The sequence below is a fragment of the Melanotaenia boesemani genome, chromosome 6, assembly GCF_017639745.1.
Source record: "Melanotaenia boesemani isolate fMelBoe1 chromosome 6, fMelBoe1.pri, whole genome shotgun sequence".
NCBI lineage: Eukaryota > Metazoa > Chordata > Actinopteri > Atheriniformes > Melanotaeniidae > Melanotaenia > Melanotaenia boesemani.
The window spans coordinates 11,226,895-11,243,895 of NC_055687.1; the positions used below are offsets into that span (position 1 = coordinate 11,226,895).

The window sequence follows — 17,001 nt, forward strand, 5'->3', positions numbered from 1 at the left end:
TTTTCAAGGGGGTTCTTAAGTGCTGCAGCAGCTTGGATTGAAATGTGGGAGTTACCAAAGCGTTCAGACTGACTGTAGATGATCAAAATACAAATAATATTTAATAACTAAACCTCGTTTTGCTATATTTGGGATTTGATTTAAAAAATAAATAAAAAAAAAAAAGCAAAATGAACAGCCTGTTTTTTTAAATGATTGTAAAGACTTTTTCTTTTTACTACGGTTGTAAGGAGCAGTGCAGCATGGAATCTGGCACCAGCTGACTACAAACCCTGTAACTCTCAACATTTCAGGCCAGACCTGAAGTTCTTAAACATTGAAAGCTAAACGTGTACATGACATCCTAGTTGATGGTTTTACAATAAAAAGTTCAAACACACAATTTAACAGTTATATCACTCTGAGGAAGAAACATTGTGAGTTGTACTATCTGCATCATGCTTTCATCATGCTTTCATCATGCTTTCATTGCTTTTCATTGCTTTCATGCAGTTCATTGATGCACCATACTTTTAACAACTTCCCATTCTTATATCCAACAGCCATTAACATGCAGATTATGCTTCTGAGGACCTAGAATTGCAAATAGCTGTACAACAAATAAAAAAATTCAATATTTTAGAAACCATCTTGGATGATAACCCCGACATTGTCAAATCTTTTCTGCAAGACCTTTTGGTTAATGCCATAGAAAATGATGGTGCATGTATTGGTTTCCCTGGATTTCTGGGCCCTGAGAGGGAGAGAAAACAGGGACTGAATGGTTTTAGAGAAACAAATAGTCTATTTTCTTCTTTTGTTTTTTCTATTAATCCCCTGAAATAATTAAGAAGAGCAAAACAAAGACAACAGGAGACAAACCTTCAGAAATGCATTCTTTATATATAGTATACTGTATACCCCTTAAAGATTTCTGCAAACATTTGTATTAAAGATATGCATGGTTACATTCTGGTTGAAGCCCTTTGAAGAAACACTTGAAAAGATTTTGAACAGAAAAAGCAAAAAAAAAAAAAAAAAAAAAAAAAAAAAAAAAAGCCAAACCACTGTTACTACAAAGAGAAAACATTTAACATCCATGACACATGGGTCAGCGTTTTCTGCAAGCAGACCAAACACAAGCATCTCTCTCAGCTGTTGCAAGATGCCTCTCCAGGATCTGCAGCTCTTCTTTGATTCACCTTCAGACATCCAAACTTACCCTGATGAGCATTCACACTGTGAGCAACGTGAGCTACGCAGTGTTTAAACACCGCAGGATTTTTCTGTTTGCTACTCACACATTTAAAGGGTATCAGGTTGATAAGTGCTGATAGATTTGCTTTATTAGGTTTTTTTTTTTTTTTTAAAGCAGGACTGTTTTTGGTTGGGTAGCATTGAAAAGGGTCACCATGGTGATCAAAGTTTATGGTGCTACACCGATGAAGTTATAGAGGACAGGTGATCATCTAATATTAAGGAATTTTTACAAGAAAGTTAAGAAAATTAATTCAAAACTCAACAAAAAGTTTGTGAATTTGACATATTTTAAACATGAAACAGAAAATCTAAAGATCCTGATTGGCTCTGCCGTTCTTTCCAACTAGTGAAAAAAGGGCTGTAACAGGAGTCTGCATGTATAACACTAAGATTTACGTCTACAGGACAAAACGGAGCAAAACGTGGAGGTGGGTTTTTCATCGCTTCACCAGTTCATGTACATATACCAAGCAATGCCTCAGGCAATGCCCTTGGACATTAATCAGACAAAGATCTCCTGGTTGTAGAAACGGAGGGATCAGACGAACAGAATGGATTCAACCGTTTAATGAGAGAAAAACATTACATGGAGTTTGACTCAAAGAGATTTCATTCTATTTATTGTGATGTTCGCTGCACTTGTTAAAATGAACCATTCAAATAATATGAAAAATTAAAGTATTTACATATATGATTTGTTCATGTGTTAGTTTTTGTAATCAAAACATTTTAGTTCAAAATAAAAAGAATCAGATTAAATCAAACGCCTTTAATAAACAGTCAGCCAGCGCAGGGTCGTGGTTAGCCATGTTGCTCACATTGTGTACACTGAACAGCGTTTTTCAGAGGAAGAATAAACACCAACCAACATTTAGAAGATCTGCTGGATTTCAGAATGCATCAGAGTTCCTTAGCAGGACATTTAAATTTTTTTTTTTTTGCACTTAATTAACTGGGTCATTTCATAGTTCATTTCTGTGCACTATGGTGCATATGGCAGGACATAAAATCCTCTCCAGCTTGTGAGCTTCTTTTAAAAGCATTTCTGAGTTGACTGCCAAATTCATTTATGTGTATCTGTATCTATTGAGGCACAATTTATTTCTCAACAAACATATTGGCCTTTTTTGACTCTATTTGGACTTTGGATGTAATTATTTCAGCAGCCAAGTGTGTTTTTCTAAAGCTCCGTCCTGCTTGAAGTCAAGACTAATGCTCGATACATCAGTTTACTGTAGAAAGACGGTGGCCAAGTAACAAAAGTGCCCATAAAAAAAAAACACAAACTCAAACGTCTAGAGGTGTTTGATCGGGCATCAAACCCTCGGCCAGCTGCTGACCTCTGACCTGTCTGAGACTGCAGATGTGACTGGCTGAGAGATGTACTGACCAGTATATAAAGACACTTTGTTTTGTAGTCGGGATTGTGTTTGCGTTAAAAAAAAAAAAAAAAAAGCTGCAGATCTTGCTGAGATGTAACACACGAAGAAGAAGAAAAAAATAATAAAATAAAGAGGTACGAACAGGAACCCGAGACAGCGTCATTTCATGAACTGATCAGAGCCGTACAACCAAAACATAACTGAAAACAAATCTGTACAAATCTACAAAAATAATCAGGATTAAAACACAAAGACTCAACATAAACCATCCAGAGCGACCGTGGATCTGACAGTATGTGGTAACAACCAGGATCAGAGTCCATGTGCCGACTTTAAGTGCAATCGACAGTAAACCTGAGGCCCGACTATGTGCTTCTAGGTTTGACATTTAAGTCGCCTTCTCTGTCAGCACCTCAGCCACAGCGAGTATAAAGGAGAGCTAGTTAGTGATCATCAATATGTTCAATACTCTAATCACAGAAGTTGTTTTTATTGTAGCAATATTAACATAAACTCTGAAAAAATCCCTTTCTTCCACCTGTTGTGTTGCTTTGAGTTGCAATTCAAAGCACTGCTTAATGCCAGCGTTATGACAAAACAAAGCAAATAAGGATAACAGAACAACAATACTCCATGATGCTGTTTACAGTAAACTGTAGCTGATTATCTAAGGACTGAACTTTTTGTTAAAACCAGCTAAAACTTTGCAATAAAAACTTCTGACTTGCAATAAAATTTTATTGTGCTAGCTTTCTTAAAGTTATTTTTTTACTTTCAGTTTATCTATCTATGCATTTTTTTTTTCTTATTTCTGTGTAAAAGAACGAAACCAGAGGGCGCTCAGGAAACGGAAGCTCTGGCCGAAACTGAGGATGTGAACATCTGGGAGTTACTGAACCTGAATTCTCTGCAGGCTGCTGCAGGTAGTTTGTCCCAATTCCCCTCAGCGGCCTTTTTCAGTTCTTGGTTCGGTCACATGACTTGTGTCACACACGGTGTCATGTGATCAGGCTGTGCTTTTCAGTCACAGGAAAGTTCTGGCGTTGCAAAAGAAAGGAAGGAAGGACGGTAATGTCAACTTGCTGAGGAGCAGAGTTCATGGGAGGTGCGTTTGTTTTATGACTCAGAGCAGCCATCTGACCTCAGAGCAGCAGAGGGAGGGATTTACTGGAGGAAGAAGACATACTGACTTCCTGGCTTTCATTCCAGAAAAACTGCTTCTGTCGCTGAACATGTGCTGACATATGTGCAGCACCTCGAGGTTATTGCATTTCATTCCATTCATTCACAGGTTAAACGAAACAAACATCTCTCTGGTCTCTGTGCAGCACTACATCAGATTTATCTCATGTTTTTAGCTATCTTTAACACCAATGAGAAAATAAACTGATAAAAAGCTTAATCTTTGTCTCTCTTCCACATTCTCTACTTGGACAATGTCCTTACGATTCAACTTGTACCTGTTACCAGCCCCCCTTCTGTTTTCAGAGTACTCCACCCATGAGGCGATACTAAATCCAGGTTCCAGGAATCTGCAGGTGGGTGTAATGCAGAAGCTTGTTTGCAACAGAAATGCGGCAATTAGCAACACTGGAGATGTGCTCAAACGAGCATGGAAAGGGAGCAGTATCACGTTCGAATGATGCAGATTTTTTTTATTTTATTTATTCTTTTAATGCTTTGCTACCTCATTTATTTTTAGGGGTAAACTTAAGACCTTCTAAACAACACTGGAGTGAAAGATACTAGTTGAAGGATATTTCTCATAGTGATAGTTGTAAGCCATTTTTGTATTTCTTTTCCTCTAAAGCTGAATTAAAATTCACCTTAACTGCTTGATGTGAAATAAGATGTTCAAATTGCCTCTTTGCATCAGCTCTCCTGTGAATTAAACTCCCTTCTATTCATGTTGTAAAGTGGAAAACATAGTGGAAACTTTAAGCACAATACTGAAACAAATCTTCACAGATTCTCAAAATTAGCAGTAAAATCTTAAAGCATCTTTCAAGCATTTCAAAGACCAAGCTTCACCTTTCCTTTACGTCAGCTGGTTGATAATCATCCTGCTCTTCTACTTGCTGCTGACACAAAGCCACACATCCAGGGTAATGTGTTTAAGAGTCGACCTATCACAAAGTTCCTGTTTTTTTTTGGTTGTTTTACAGCCTGGTTTAATTTAGTAATAATCTCTTCCTTTCTGAAGACCGAGATCAGTCTTCTAAACGGCACTACGTGACTCTAAAGGCAGACGGTTGAGTTAGTTTTCCAGATAGCGACTGAGAACACAAACACTCTTAGGTTGATTTGTCAGAAGCATCTATATTAGGCAAGCTACAAAATCTGGGATTTTAGCATAATATCTACAATGTTATTAATAAAAAACAAATTATACTGAGAAATTTTACAAAAATAGGGCAGAAAAAATGCCTGAATCTGTTACTGAGTCCCGTTTGGTGTTATATAAGAACAAACAAGATAGCTCCGACATTTTTGTTTCCCTGCAGACATTATAAACAATCACCTTCTTTTAGTTCATGGACAGAAAAAAAAGAGAGAGAACACATTAAGGAGTGATTAACTTAAGAGGGCAGCGTAGAGAGAAAGCCTCATTAGCACCTTTGTTTTCTGTAGTGACTAAGTGGAGCCTAATTAAGAGGCGTGAGAAAAGGGCGGACCGAGAAGAGAGGCTAAGACGAACCGTCAGATGTAATTCCAGAGTTCTGCCGGTCACCCAGTTAATTCCACATTTGACTAATAATCATTGTGTTCAGGAAAGTAATTAATCCCTGCTGGAATTAGTGGAAAGAAAAATAAACATTCAGGTTCATAAAAAGACTTGAATTCCACAGCAAGCCAATGAATTCATCCTCAGAGGTGGAATTTTTCTCATAATGAATTATGGTTCAATCAGGGAAGAAAAGGAGAAAATAGTTCAGTAATAATACAGGAAAGTATTTTCTCCTGAACGCAGAGATGGATCGGGTCAGGATCGGTTAGGTCTCAGTCACTGCTGTCATCTTCGTCCTCATCGTCCGACAGGTTGTGGCTGGTGAACTTGGACCCTGGCCGGCTGATGGAGTCTGAGCGCGGCGCAAGGCTTCCTGACGTCAGCTGCATGTAGCAGTACTCGCAGACACGGACGGGCTTGGATGACTGGCTGGGCAGGAGGTACTTCTTTTCCGAGCACGGCCCACAAACCACGTAGCCGCACTTCCTACAGTGATGGCGGCGGCTGACCGGTGTGAACTTCACCTTCTGGCAGCGCATGCACACGGACGCCTCAGAGTCAGGCACCCACACAGCAGCGTGCTCGCCCGTCGGGGACTTGCCGCTCTTCTGCAGCAAATCTCCAACACACTTCCCGATGTGGTTCATCCACTCTGACTTTTCTGTGGCGGTAGCAGCATAAACGGCAAACGACTTGGTGGGCGTCTTGATGAGCCAGCCGTTGCGCAGGTCGCCCTCATCAGGCACTGTATCAATGGTGACGCTCTCCAGGGGGATGATGTGTTGCTTGTTGTACTTCTTCTTCTGGATGACAATATTACCGTAGACCAGGATGTCATTGAAGAGGAAAAACTGCCGCGCTTTGGGCTTCTTGCGGCAGAGTTTAGTGAGGACACCCTCTCCAATCAGCACACGGCCCGGGATAGCTAGTGGCTGGCCAGCAGCTCCAAAGCAGCTCTCCACCATTGCGATCCGCTTGGAGTTGGCCTCGCTGTTAGCAAGCCGGTCCACCATCTTCTCCTCACCTGTTGGGAAACAGAAAGAACGTTTTTACCCACAGCAAGTTTTAATTTCAGGAAAAAGTTCATATAGAACCACTGCCAACAAATTATATTTCCGTTTGGCACTTTCTAACCATAAGATAAAGATATTGTGATGATAACTCACACTGACCTTCATGGCAGATGACATTTTGACCTTTGCTGTAATGTCAAATCCCCTCCTGCAATGGCTGATTATAGTTTACAGACTAAATGAGCCCAAAACTAAAAAATGTCAGGTCCGACCTTTACAAATGTAAATCAGCACAGAAATTGGACTCGAATACAAATAATAAAATACTTTCTTTGTGTGTTTCTTCAGGAGGTCAAGTTATCTCTGGACTAAAGCCACAAGGACAAATTCTTGAACATTTACCAAGCTTTACATAAACTACATTAAGGATATTAATGGGGACATTGTGTACCTGTCCTCTGTAAATAAAAGGTTTGCCGTTAAATGACATCAACTTTGCAGCTTTCCAGAAAGAAAAACAAAACATAAAAAACCACCAGGTTTCTCTTTTCTGTTGTAACCCAGAGAGTAGCACACTGGAGCTTGTGGGGATGGAGGTCAAAGGTCGGTGATGACAGAGTTAAAAGACTGCTGGCTCTCTCTGGCAAGCCCTCAGGATGAGTGTAAAGTGTTGATCTCAGACACACATGATCCATGATGTGCAAGGTTAAGTATGGACTCAAGTGCAAACAACAAACAAGTGCTGCTGCTTTGAATACTAAGTACCTATCCATTTTTATTATTTTTTCTGAATTTTATGCTGTGTTTTCCAGTCAGGCTCAATGAACCTTTCTCCTAATCTCCTGCATGTATTTTCAAACATGGACAAGAGATTAAATATAGATAATAACCTGTAAACATTACTGCAAACAAAACATAAATCAAAGTCAAATTCCTTGAAGCAACAAGGTGTCAACATTTGTTGAACACTTTGGGATTTTCAGAGGTACCATTTATTGTACAACTATTCAACAGGATGGAAAAAAAGCCTAAAAGCACTTTGTGTAGCACTTGCTCAGCATCAAACAACAGTGTGACAGCAGCTGGTGAACACAGAGAAGCATTTAGCACTTACAGATGAAGATGTTCCCCTCAGGAGTGGGCAGACTTGAACTTGTCAACAAATAAAGCTCTTCAATTGTATAATAGGGCTCCTTTTTGTTTGACATCTCAAAGATAAGCCAAGATTTGCTCAGAAACCTAAAAAAATATAAGATAAAAACTGGGCTAATGTCTCAGATAACCAGTATGTAAAATAATCAACGTGATTGCTTTTTTGTAATAAAACAAAACATGTAACAAAACCACAGGTCTAGAAACTATGTTAATTAGCCAGCAAATGCCAGCACTGCCTGGGTCGGCTCCCTAGTGATGTGAACACTAATAGTCCAGAGTGGGGGAGTGAGCTGCCTCGAAAGCTCTGGAGAGGACACAGGGGATGCTGACATGTCAACTCTGTTAGTTGTCTTGTAGCCCACTGCTGGGCAACCAGCTCCCATCATCAGAGAGCTGAGGGCATGAGGAGCATGTGGCTCATCACAGAAAGAGCAGCATAAATACAGGCTGGAGTCTCCTACAAGTTAACCAAAGCAAAACAGAGTAGGATAAAAATTACAAATAAAAAAAAAGACCTCAGATTTTTTTTAAAAAAAAAGGTCATCTATGCCTTGCCATCACAAATGACAATAATGACCGGAAGTTTTCATGAGGTAATTCGCAGAATTTATATTTAGTTTTTTTCTTTTTCTTTATCATTTCCTATATATAATATTTGATAAAACCAAGATACTAAGCTCAGACTTAACAGCAGGCACACTCCTAAACCTTGAAAGTGGGTAGAACATGAAGACAAATTAAAATATTCAAATTTTTAATTACACAAATTCACTTTGAAATATCAGCTGACTTATAATTTACTGCTGCTTGTAGCTTACGCTTTTTACAACCGCCTGTAGTTCCTGGGCTTCACTTAGGTTTGTAAACAATAAGCAATGATTCTTGCCTTCTTTTCTTTTTCCCCTTCTTTTTGTATTTAAGTTGTAAAGCTACACTAAGAGAAAGGTATGAAGAATTTTCAGAAGAACGACGGCTGAGTCTGCCAACATGAGGTTGTGCAAATGGCCTGATTTACCAGCTTCATAAACATTTAAAGAAGCACTCAGACAAAAATAACCAAGCAACACAGCCATTACTTTCTATTAATTTAACAAACAGAAATGTCATTGCATAATAAGCCTCCTGTAAATGTACTGTGAATGCTGAATATACTAAATATACTCCATAGCTGAATGCTAGCTACAGAAAACAAACAGGACCACACTGTCTAAACTTTCTACTTAATATGAGGTATAAAAATAGTTTTTTTTATAAAAGAAAACAAAGGTAACACTGAAGGAGAAGGAAAGCTCCACAGCAGAGTCTGTTGTATTTATTAATAGGCTATACACTAGGGCTGCATAACAGCACATAGGCTACTTTGAAGTAGGTTCAACACACAGGTACTCTGCAAGACAAGACATGTCAAATACTTGTGCTAAACACCAGGAGACATGTTTAATCTCCGCTGCCACCTTCAGTACAAGTGCAAGGGGCAAAAGACGAATCCAGTTGATGTTTTGTGTGTTGTGGCACCGCCTTTATTGCGAGTCCTAATTACTTCATATCTGCCGACAAAGACCGCGCTGTGGATATCTGGACTGATGATGTTAGACAGTGGTCCACCATTACTGACAAAGCATCTTATCTGGTGTTATTAAAGTTATTCTGTTGTTCATATCAGTCATCGGTCCATGTCAATGTCTATAACTCTGCATCATCTGACAGAAACTGCTTATACCAATCCACACTGGATTATAAAACGTTTAATTTATCAAAAGCTGGTAAAGAAACAGCTTGAAACTTTTGCAAAGGCTGATGATTTTCTATTTTATCTGCAGTCTTTAGGCTGAAGGACACCACAGTACATTATCTGTTTGTGTAGCTGCCCAAATTGTTTTTATTAAGAAGAAGAGTTACTAAAATAAAAGCATTATTACAGAACAAGTAGAGTTCAGCAGATGTTTGTGCATGAGAGTTTTGCCAGTGGAACTGTGCATGAGAAAACATAAATTTATTATTATTTATATTATTTATTGCAGGTCATTGTGCAGCACTACTATACACTCCAAAGAGCTAAGCTTTAGAAATGAGCAGCCTAAGAAAAGCTACTGCTTACAGAAAGGTTCATCAACATGCATGTGGGAGATTCCCCAAACATAGTGGAAGAAGGTCATCAAGGGAAATGCTATGCCTGGTGCAAACCCAACACCCCTGATTACTCCAAGAACACCTTTCACACAGCTGAATATGATGCTAGCAGCATCATGCTGTGGGGATGTTTTTCATTGGCAGGGAATAGGAAAGTTGTCAGAAATTGGAGGAATGATGTATGTTCCTAAGTACAGGAAAATTCTTGTGGAAAACCTATTTTAGTCTTTTAAAAATTTGGAATAGGGATGGAGGTTGACCTTTCAGCAGGATAGCAGTATGCTATCGCAACTCTTGAGTGTTTTAAAGAGACATGGTTCAATGAGGTAGGATGGCCTATTCAAAGATTTTTTTGAATAATTAAACAAAATTGTTTAAATGGATAAATCATAGTACACAATATTTTAGTATGTGCAAAAAGAAAAACCATTACTGTGATTATATGGGTTATAAACACAATAAGAACACAGTTATTTACCATTGCTACATACGCTCTCCAGACTTCCCACTAAACTATGTGCAGACAGCTAGCTTGAATCATTTAACAATGTGATAAGGATACACTCAGAGTGGTTACCTGTCAAAGAGGCTGGAAGAGGAGATAAACTCCACAGCCAGAAGCATTTATTTTTTTGCATTACTTCTGTACTTGGTGTCAGTTTCTCATCTTTGGGACTCAAGACAGCTGGAGAGAAGTGAGCTTCACTTTTTGTACCTTTAAGCCCTTTGTAGAAGTAAACATTACCAGCTGCTGCATCATCTGAGAATATAAACACATCAATTACCCATCTGTGGCTTCTCAGACACATAAATGCAGCTTAAACTTAGCTAAGCCAGGAAAGGTTAACACTGCAACTCCAAAAAAGTTAATTTATATTCAATTATAATCTCTTGAGAAGAAGTTTGCAGTTTGACTGTAATTAAAAGAAAAAGTTTCCAAACACAGCTTTCCAATATTTCTTAAAAAAATGATCAAATACAAAACTCATTCAGCTTGAATGAGTTTAAGTTTTATTAAGAAACGGAGGACATGTCCCTTCAGCATATTTTCAAGTAGCTCTGCTTGTTCTGATGTTAGGCCTTGGTTGTAAGTCTTCTTTAGGAGTGACTTTTGAAGATTTAAAACTCAAACAAACCATTCAGCTGCTGGTATTCAAAGGCTTGGACCTAGCAACAACTGTTACCAAGTACCACCCTGACTCATTTATGTGCCTATATTGATGAGGTTCTATAGAAATATAGAAAACACACAAAAATGGCAGAAATCTAAAGCCTCTCTTTTGGATACAAGTAGTTCTGGTACAAGTCAGCAAGAATTTGTTGTTTTAATTGTTAACTGGGCCTGATTGTGTTACCATGAGCTACAGGGACAGCAGCAGCTTTGGATAAGACCGATTATTAATTCATTAGGAGTCCTGTCACTCTCTCTCAGTTTACAAGATGTGGTCATTTACTGCTAGTGTAGGACCATATTAAATCTCCAATTTTTTATATATAAAAAAAACAACTGATTATTCAGTATTGAATTCTCCATAACAGAAAGGGTAAAACGTCATGACAATGGGTGAGGGCATGAGCTTTTTGCTGGTCTCGAGCACCGTCCTTCAAAAGGAAAGGACACTATAATATTACCTTACTTGTAGTTTCTTCTTGGGATAGACATAATAAAAAAAAATTAAAATGAAAAATAAAAGATTGTTTTTTTATGCCATCATCTGGGTTTTGAGGACAATGTGACAATGGAATTTATTCCCACAATAAATGACTGCAGTAGACATGGGGTTATTTCCAGCTCCAGCTCAGCATGCTCAGATGGAAATATCCCCCAGGAGGACCCAGGAGACTCCATTTTAATGGACGATGCTGTAGTCAAGAAAACAAGAATGGGCACAGCTCACTTGTTTTTCTTTATGGACATAGACATTGTCAGCTGTTTGAAAACACAATCAAGCTTAAGAGGTGATAATATATATAAGAGTTGATTAAGAGCAGTAAAACAGGCTGGCAGGGAAGATTTTCATATAATAAATATGCACCTATTAAATGAAGCAAAGGTGGAGAGTTACATCTAAGGTATTTCAAGGTCTTTTTCATTGAACAAGACTTCTAAATCTGTCATTTTATAGCTAGACATGGCTTCAAACTCCCACACCCCAACACCAGCCCTAAAACCTAAAGGGTTGGTGGTAGAGCCAGATTTTAGTTGGTTGTAGCTGAAAACTGGTCTGACTTATTTTCACCTCACTAAGGCTTTACTGGTTTTTTAGAACTGGTTTATGAGGCTACGTTCACACTGCATGTGTTAATTCTCAAATTCTTTTTTTTTTAATGGTCATTCACATTATCGTTTCAATGCGACCTTCATCACGCTGAAGTGTGAACGGTATGTGGCCCTGAAGTGACACACATGCGCAGATGATAACACGACATCACGTAGTATTTACGGATGTAATGGATGATTCATGTCTCTTTATCAGTTTGGAAGTACTTGCCCACTCTGGACCAATAAAATTATGCTCAGTTGACAAATGAAAGAAGGAGACTGATAAAGAAGGAGAGCACAAATGTTAACAATGGCCTTTGTATGGCAGTGGCTCCTACTTCTGTACAGACAATGCAGCAGCGTTTGTTTGTGCAGTCCTGCGCGGGTCAAATTTTACCAACCCACACCCACCCGAACCCATAGCGATGATTACCAAATCTGACTGTGGCTGTCTTCTAGGGAAATGTGGACTCGACCCAGATGATGTAGGATACACGACCCGACCCGCGCATAACACATTTTAATTGTAAATAAACCCTTGTCCTTCTCTTCATTGAATTACTTTGCTTAATTTGTTCATAAATTTAAAGTGATGGTGTTCTGTCATCGTTTTTATTTACAATAAAAAAAAGGAAAAGACAACAACACAGTAAATATTGTATAACAGCAGAATTGTAATGTTTGACTTCTGTGATGTCAAAGTCGGATAAAATGTGACATGACCGCTCATACTGAGGTCGCTTCCACACAGATCTGATATGTATACGATCTAGGATCACATATGAAAGTGGCCTGGGACGGATATAAAATAATAATAATAATAAAAAATTGGGGGGGATTTGCAGCGTTAAAAATCCAATGAGGACTAAGTTAGATTCCAGTTTCAAACCAACCCTGGAATTGACAAGGAGGAAAAATCCTAACAGACACGTTGAAATAATACAACACAAATATGGCTAGCTGGTTGTAAAATTTCCTTGACCTGACAGGACCTGACCCATTTAAAAAAACAAAGTGAAATAAAGTTAAATAAAACATCTTAATTTAAAAAAAACAAAACAAAAAACCACTCAAGTTAATGGATTAAGGATTATTCCATGGACTAAGGATTTTCAATCAACCACACCATGAGGGAATTTCATTTAATAATATATGTGGGATAATTATGAAAAAAGTGGTGAAAACCAGCAAATTTCAGAAGATATAAAAGCACAATGTGAGGCTGTTAATTTGTGTTGACGACCAGCAGTGAAACCTCCAGGAGTACCCAACAGGGAGGCCTGAGAAGGCCGAAAAGCAATGAGTCATAAGCTAAAGGAGAAAGAGTGATGATGATGAGGACCGGGAGTGAAGAGAGAATGAGCGATTCTGTAAGCTGTGAACAGCAACCACTGAAACAAGGACATTCATTTATCCTGCAGGGGTGATTTGAGGGCAGATACCATAGAGGATGAGGCAGTGACATCGTTACAGCCTTGCCCATTGTACATTTCATATGTTTGAGCTTCTGCCTTTATACAGCAACAAGATATTTACAACAACAACCCCTAATAAAATATGATGAAATACATTCTCTGGCCCTGATTATCTCATCAACTATTCTGAGGACAAAAAAAATTGGTCCTGAATCACTGCAGTCTATATATTTTGGTCTTTCAGTGTGAGACTGGAGAACAGAAGAACCGTCACTGCAATCCATAATAACATTTGGTTTCTAGATTGTCGCTTTGGTACGAAACATAGGAAGGGAGAACTATTCCACTGTGGGAGAGGATTACCATTTTCTGGTTTCTGATGAAACACCTAGCACCTGTAGTGCTTTTGGATACGAACAACCAGCCTAACTGTGTAGTGGATGATCTTTGACTTCTAAGTCCATCCTTTAAGATGCCATTATCAGCTTGAGGCTGACCTACTTAAGAGCCCTGCTGCTAAATGTAAACATCATCCTGTCATGTCTACACGAAGGATTACAGAGCAGTAGTGTGGAAAATTACCACAGATAAAGAGATTGGGCTCTAATCTATTATGAGAAGTGACCAAATGAAAACTGAGCCAATGTTGCTGCTTGTTATCTAACCTGGAATAGATAAAAATAAAAAGAATAAACCAGATGGTGCTTTTTTAAACAAGTGACCCTAGAAAACAAAGTATAATATTTTCAATTGGAAAATATTAAATCAGAGGATCTTAAGATGCACAAGGGTTAAAGGACCTCTGACATCTAGTTAAAACTTGTAATCAAAATAATGCAGACATGCAGAAGAAATCAGAGATGAAGACATTAATGACATTTTTGCAATTACATGGTACAGCACATAATGGCACATCAGAGTCCTGGGTGTAGACATTTGGAGACTAATGGGGACATAACATCAGACACAGAAAAATAGTTTTCTACATCATAATTAGTTTGATTTGACTCAGATTTTCTCAGAGATGCCCCTAACAACTACTTATACAGCATCTCTGAGCACTCTCCAACGAGTAAAAATCACGCCGACTTTACATAGTGAATGTCACTGTGTCATTAAAACGCCAGATAGTTATGTAGTGCTACTAGTGCTGTTTAAAAAAGAAAGATTCTGAGATACTAATCGATATAAAAATTTTGTATGAAGTTAGATATTAATTAACACGGTATTGATAGTTAAATGCCACTCTGCTGGATCACAGAAAAGACCAACTGCCTCTACCCATTTTCAACAGGCACTGCAGCAGGCACCTCATCCCCCTTCGCAGCTACCTGGTAGACCCATTGTTTACAGTATTGCAAACTTAGCAACTTTGTTGCTACATTTAGCACGTTTTAGACCTCTCTAGCGACTTTTTAAAAAGCGACAAATCTAGCAACCTTTTCTGGTGTTATTGGAACATGTTTCGTTTACTCTTCTCAGTGAGCAGCAGGTGTTGCTGAAGGCTTCTCCCCCGTCAAAAAGTACTCAGAAGAGTCTCACGCAGTCACAGCTGCAGTCAGAGCAAGTGACGTTCACCTCTGCTCCATGCTCAGACTCCTACCCTGGCTTACTCTCAGATATCAATGCCTATTAATGTAGACTGTGGACAAAAATGTTCAGACTTAATCTTTAAAGTGTTAGTCTTTTAATTAATTAATCAAGTTTAAAAAACAAGATAATCTTAATGTTTGTTCTATTTATTGTTTACTTGATCCAATCTCAAGTACAGTGAAGGAAAGTGCACTTGTATAAAGACTAACTAGTGGTTGAAATTTTTCTACTTGTGCATTTTTTGTACTACAATAAGAAAACAGACTGAGAAGACCATCTTTGCACGGGCTAATACAGCTTTAAAATAAAGCATTTATTTCACAATATTAATGTTTTTTCTTCTATTTATTAATATATATGTTATTGTATTGTTAGGTTGCATAACACACCCTAAGCACTCACATAGCCTTTTTTTTCCCCCCCAAAAGTTCATAATTTATACAGTTGTTGACCTTGTCTTCGTTCGTCTCTGCTATTTTAATTCTTCCTGTTACTCCTCTTCTTCTCTGGTTTGTTTCTTTCGCTGGTCACATGTCAGCTATTCTGCTCAGCACTGCCCCTGAGATTTACGGTGGTTTTGCTCCATCTTCTGCATCAAACGATGGAAAACTAAGCTCTGTGAAAACGGACCAAATTACACCAGTAACAGAAGCAGCAAACAGATAAAACTGTCCGTCTGTCTGTGCATTTGTTTTCTGCATCAAGCATAAATGGGCCTTAAGCTGTAATATGTCTACAAAAACAGAGATTATGCTTGTTTAGCTATGGGCATTCCTCCTATGGACAGGAAGTTCTCAGTGTAATATGAGTGTTTCCATTTTCACCATACTGGAAGTGCATTAAAAAAACAAAAAAACAAACAAACAAAAGACAGTGTCTGCCTTTTAAGGTGGTTGATGCGCTTTCCAACACACATCGTCTGTCCACTAGTGGAAATGTGCTTGGGTTGGGTTGGAACTTAATTGTGCACAATACAGACAGCAGCTGTGACATGTGTAAATATGATTTACTGAAATATGTCAGAGTCAGACTGTTTAGTACTTTTGAAAGAAAGAATAAAGTATAAACCTGTTCTAGAGGAAAGGGAACCTTATATGACTTCTGTTGTCATCTGGTGCTATTTAGAAAAGGAGATGAAATAAAGTGATCTTGACCTTCTGGGGTGGGCAGGGCACCCCCATAATATAACTGCAGCAGTATCACTGCCACCCCGAAGTAAATGAAGCTCACCTGAAACTTTTACTTAAATAGTAACAAAAAAAAGCAACAGTTTTTATCAGTCACAGTGTACAAAGAACATCAGAAAGGAGCCATACCATAATGTATAATATAATAGAAAGCATAAGACCTGAGGCACCCCTTATACATGGCCGTGGATACATCCACATTCTGCATCAGCTAACAATTAAAATGCTTGTAGAACGGCTGTAATCGTTTACTCTGACATTACTGATTCACTGAGCATCAAGGATACTTGATTTGAAATCATGTGTAAGAAAAGCAGTAAATTCTTCATTTTCAATCGTACCAAAGAAAAAACAATTTAAACAATATTATACAAAATACACAGTGGTGTGGTGGTTTGCACTGCTGCCTCACAGCAAGAAGGTCGCTGGTTCAATCCTCAGCTGGGGGGAGGTTCAAACCTGGGGGGTGGCCTTTCTGTGCATGTTCTCTGTACATTTGCTGTATGTTATCTGTATGTCAGAGTATCTCTGAGTGTATCTCTCACCATTAATTGTAGACTAAATTCTCCCAAGGAGTGAGTGTGTGTGAGTGGTTGTTTGTGTCTTTCTGTGGTGGACTGATGACATGTCCAGGGTGTACCCCGGCTCTCACCTGCTAAAATGCTGGGATAGGCTCCAGTTTGCCCGCAATGGACAAAGCGGTACAGAGAATGAATGAATTATACAAAGTGTTTGAAGGATAATTTTTGTTCAGTCCACTAAAATATTGATTGACTCTGCTTGAAAAGGCCTCCATGTTATTATTTAAACTGGACTACTTGGATAAAATTAGCTTTAGACAGTAATGTGGCTTTAAGGAACCCATCACACATTAGTAATAAGTGATGCAATCGTCC

General features: G+C 38.5%; 1 protein-coding gene across 1 annotated transcript in view; it reads right to left on the reverse strand.

Moving 5' to 3' along the window:
• Positions 1–862: 862 nt before the first annotated feature.
• Positions 863–17,001, reverse strand: part of plekhf2 (pleckstrin homology domain containing, family F (with FYVE domain) member 2) — a 30,071-nt gene continuing 13,932 nt past the window's right edge. Inside the window, exon 2 of the mRNA XM_041988087.1 lies at positions 863–6,373. Within this exon, the coding sequence (XP_041844021.1) occupies positions 5,622–6,362 (741 nt within the window). The 5' untranslated portion in view covers positions 6,363–6,373 and the 3' untranslated portion in view covers positions 863–5,621. The remainder of the gene's footprint in view (positions 6,374–17,001) is intronic.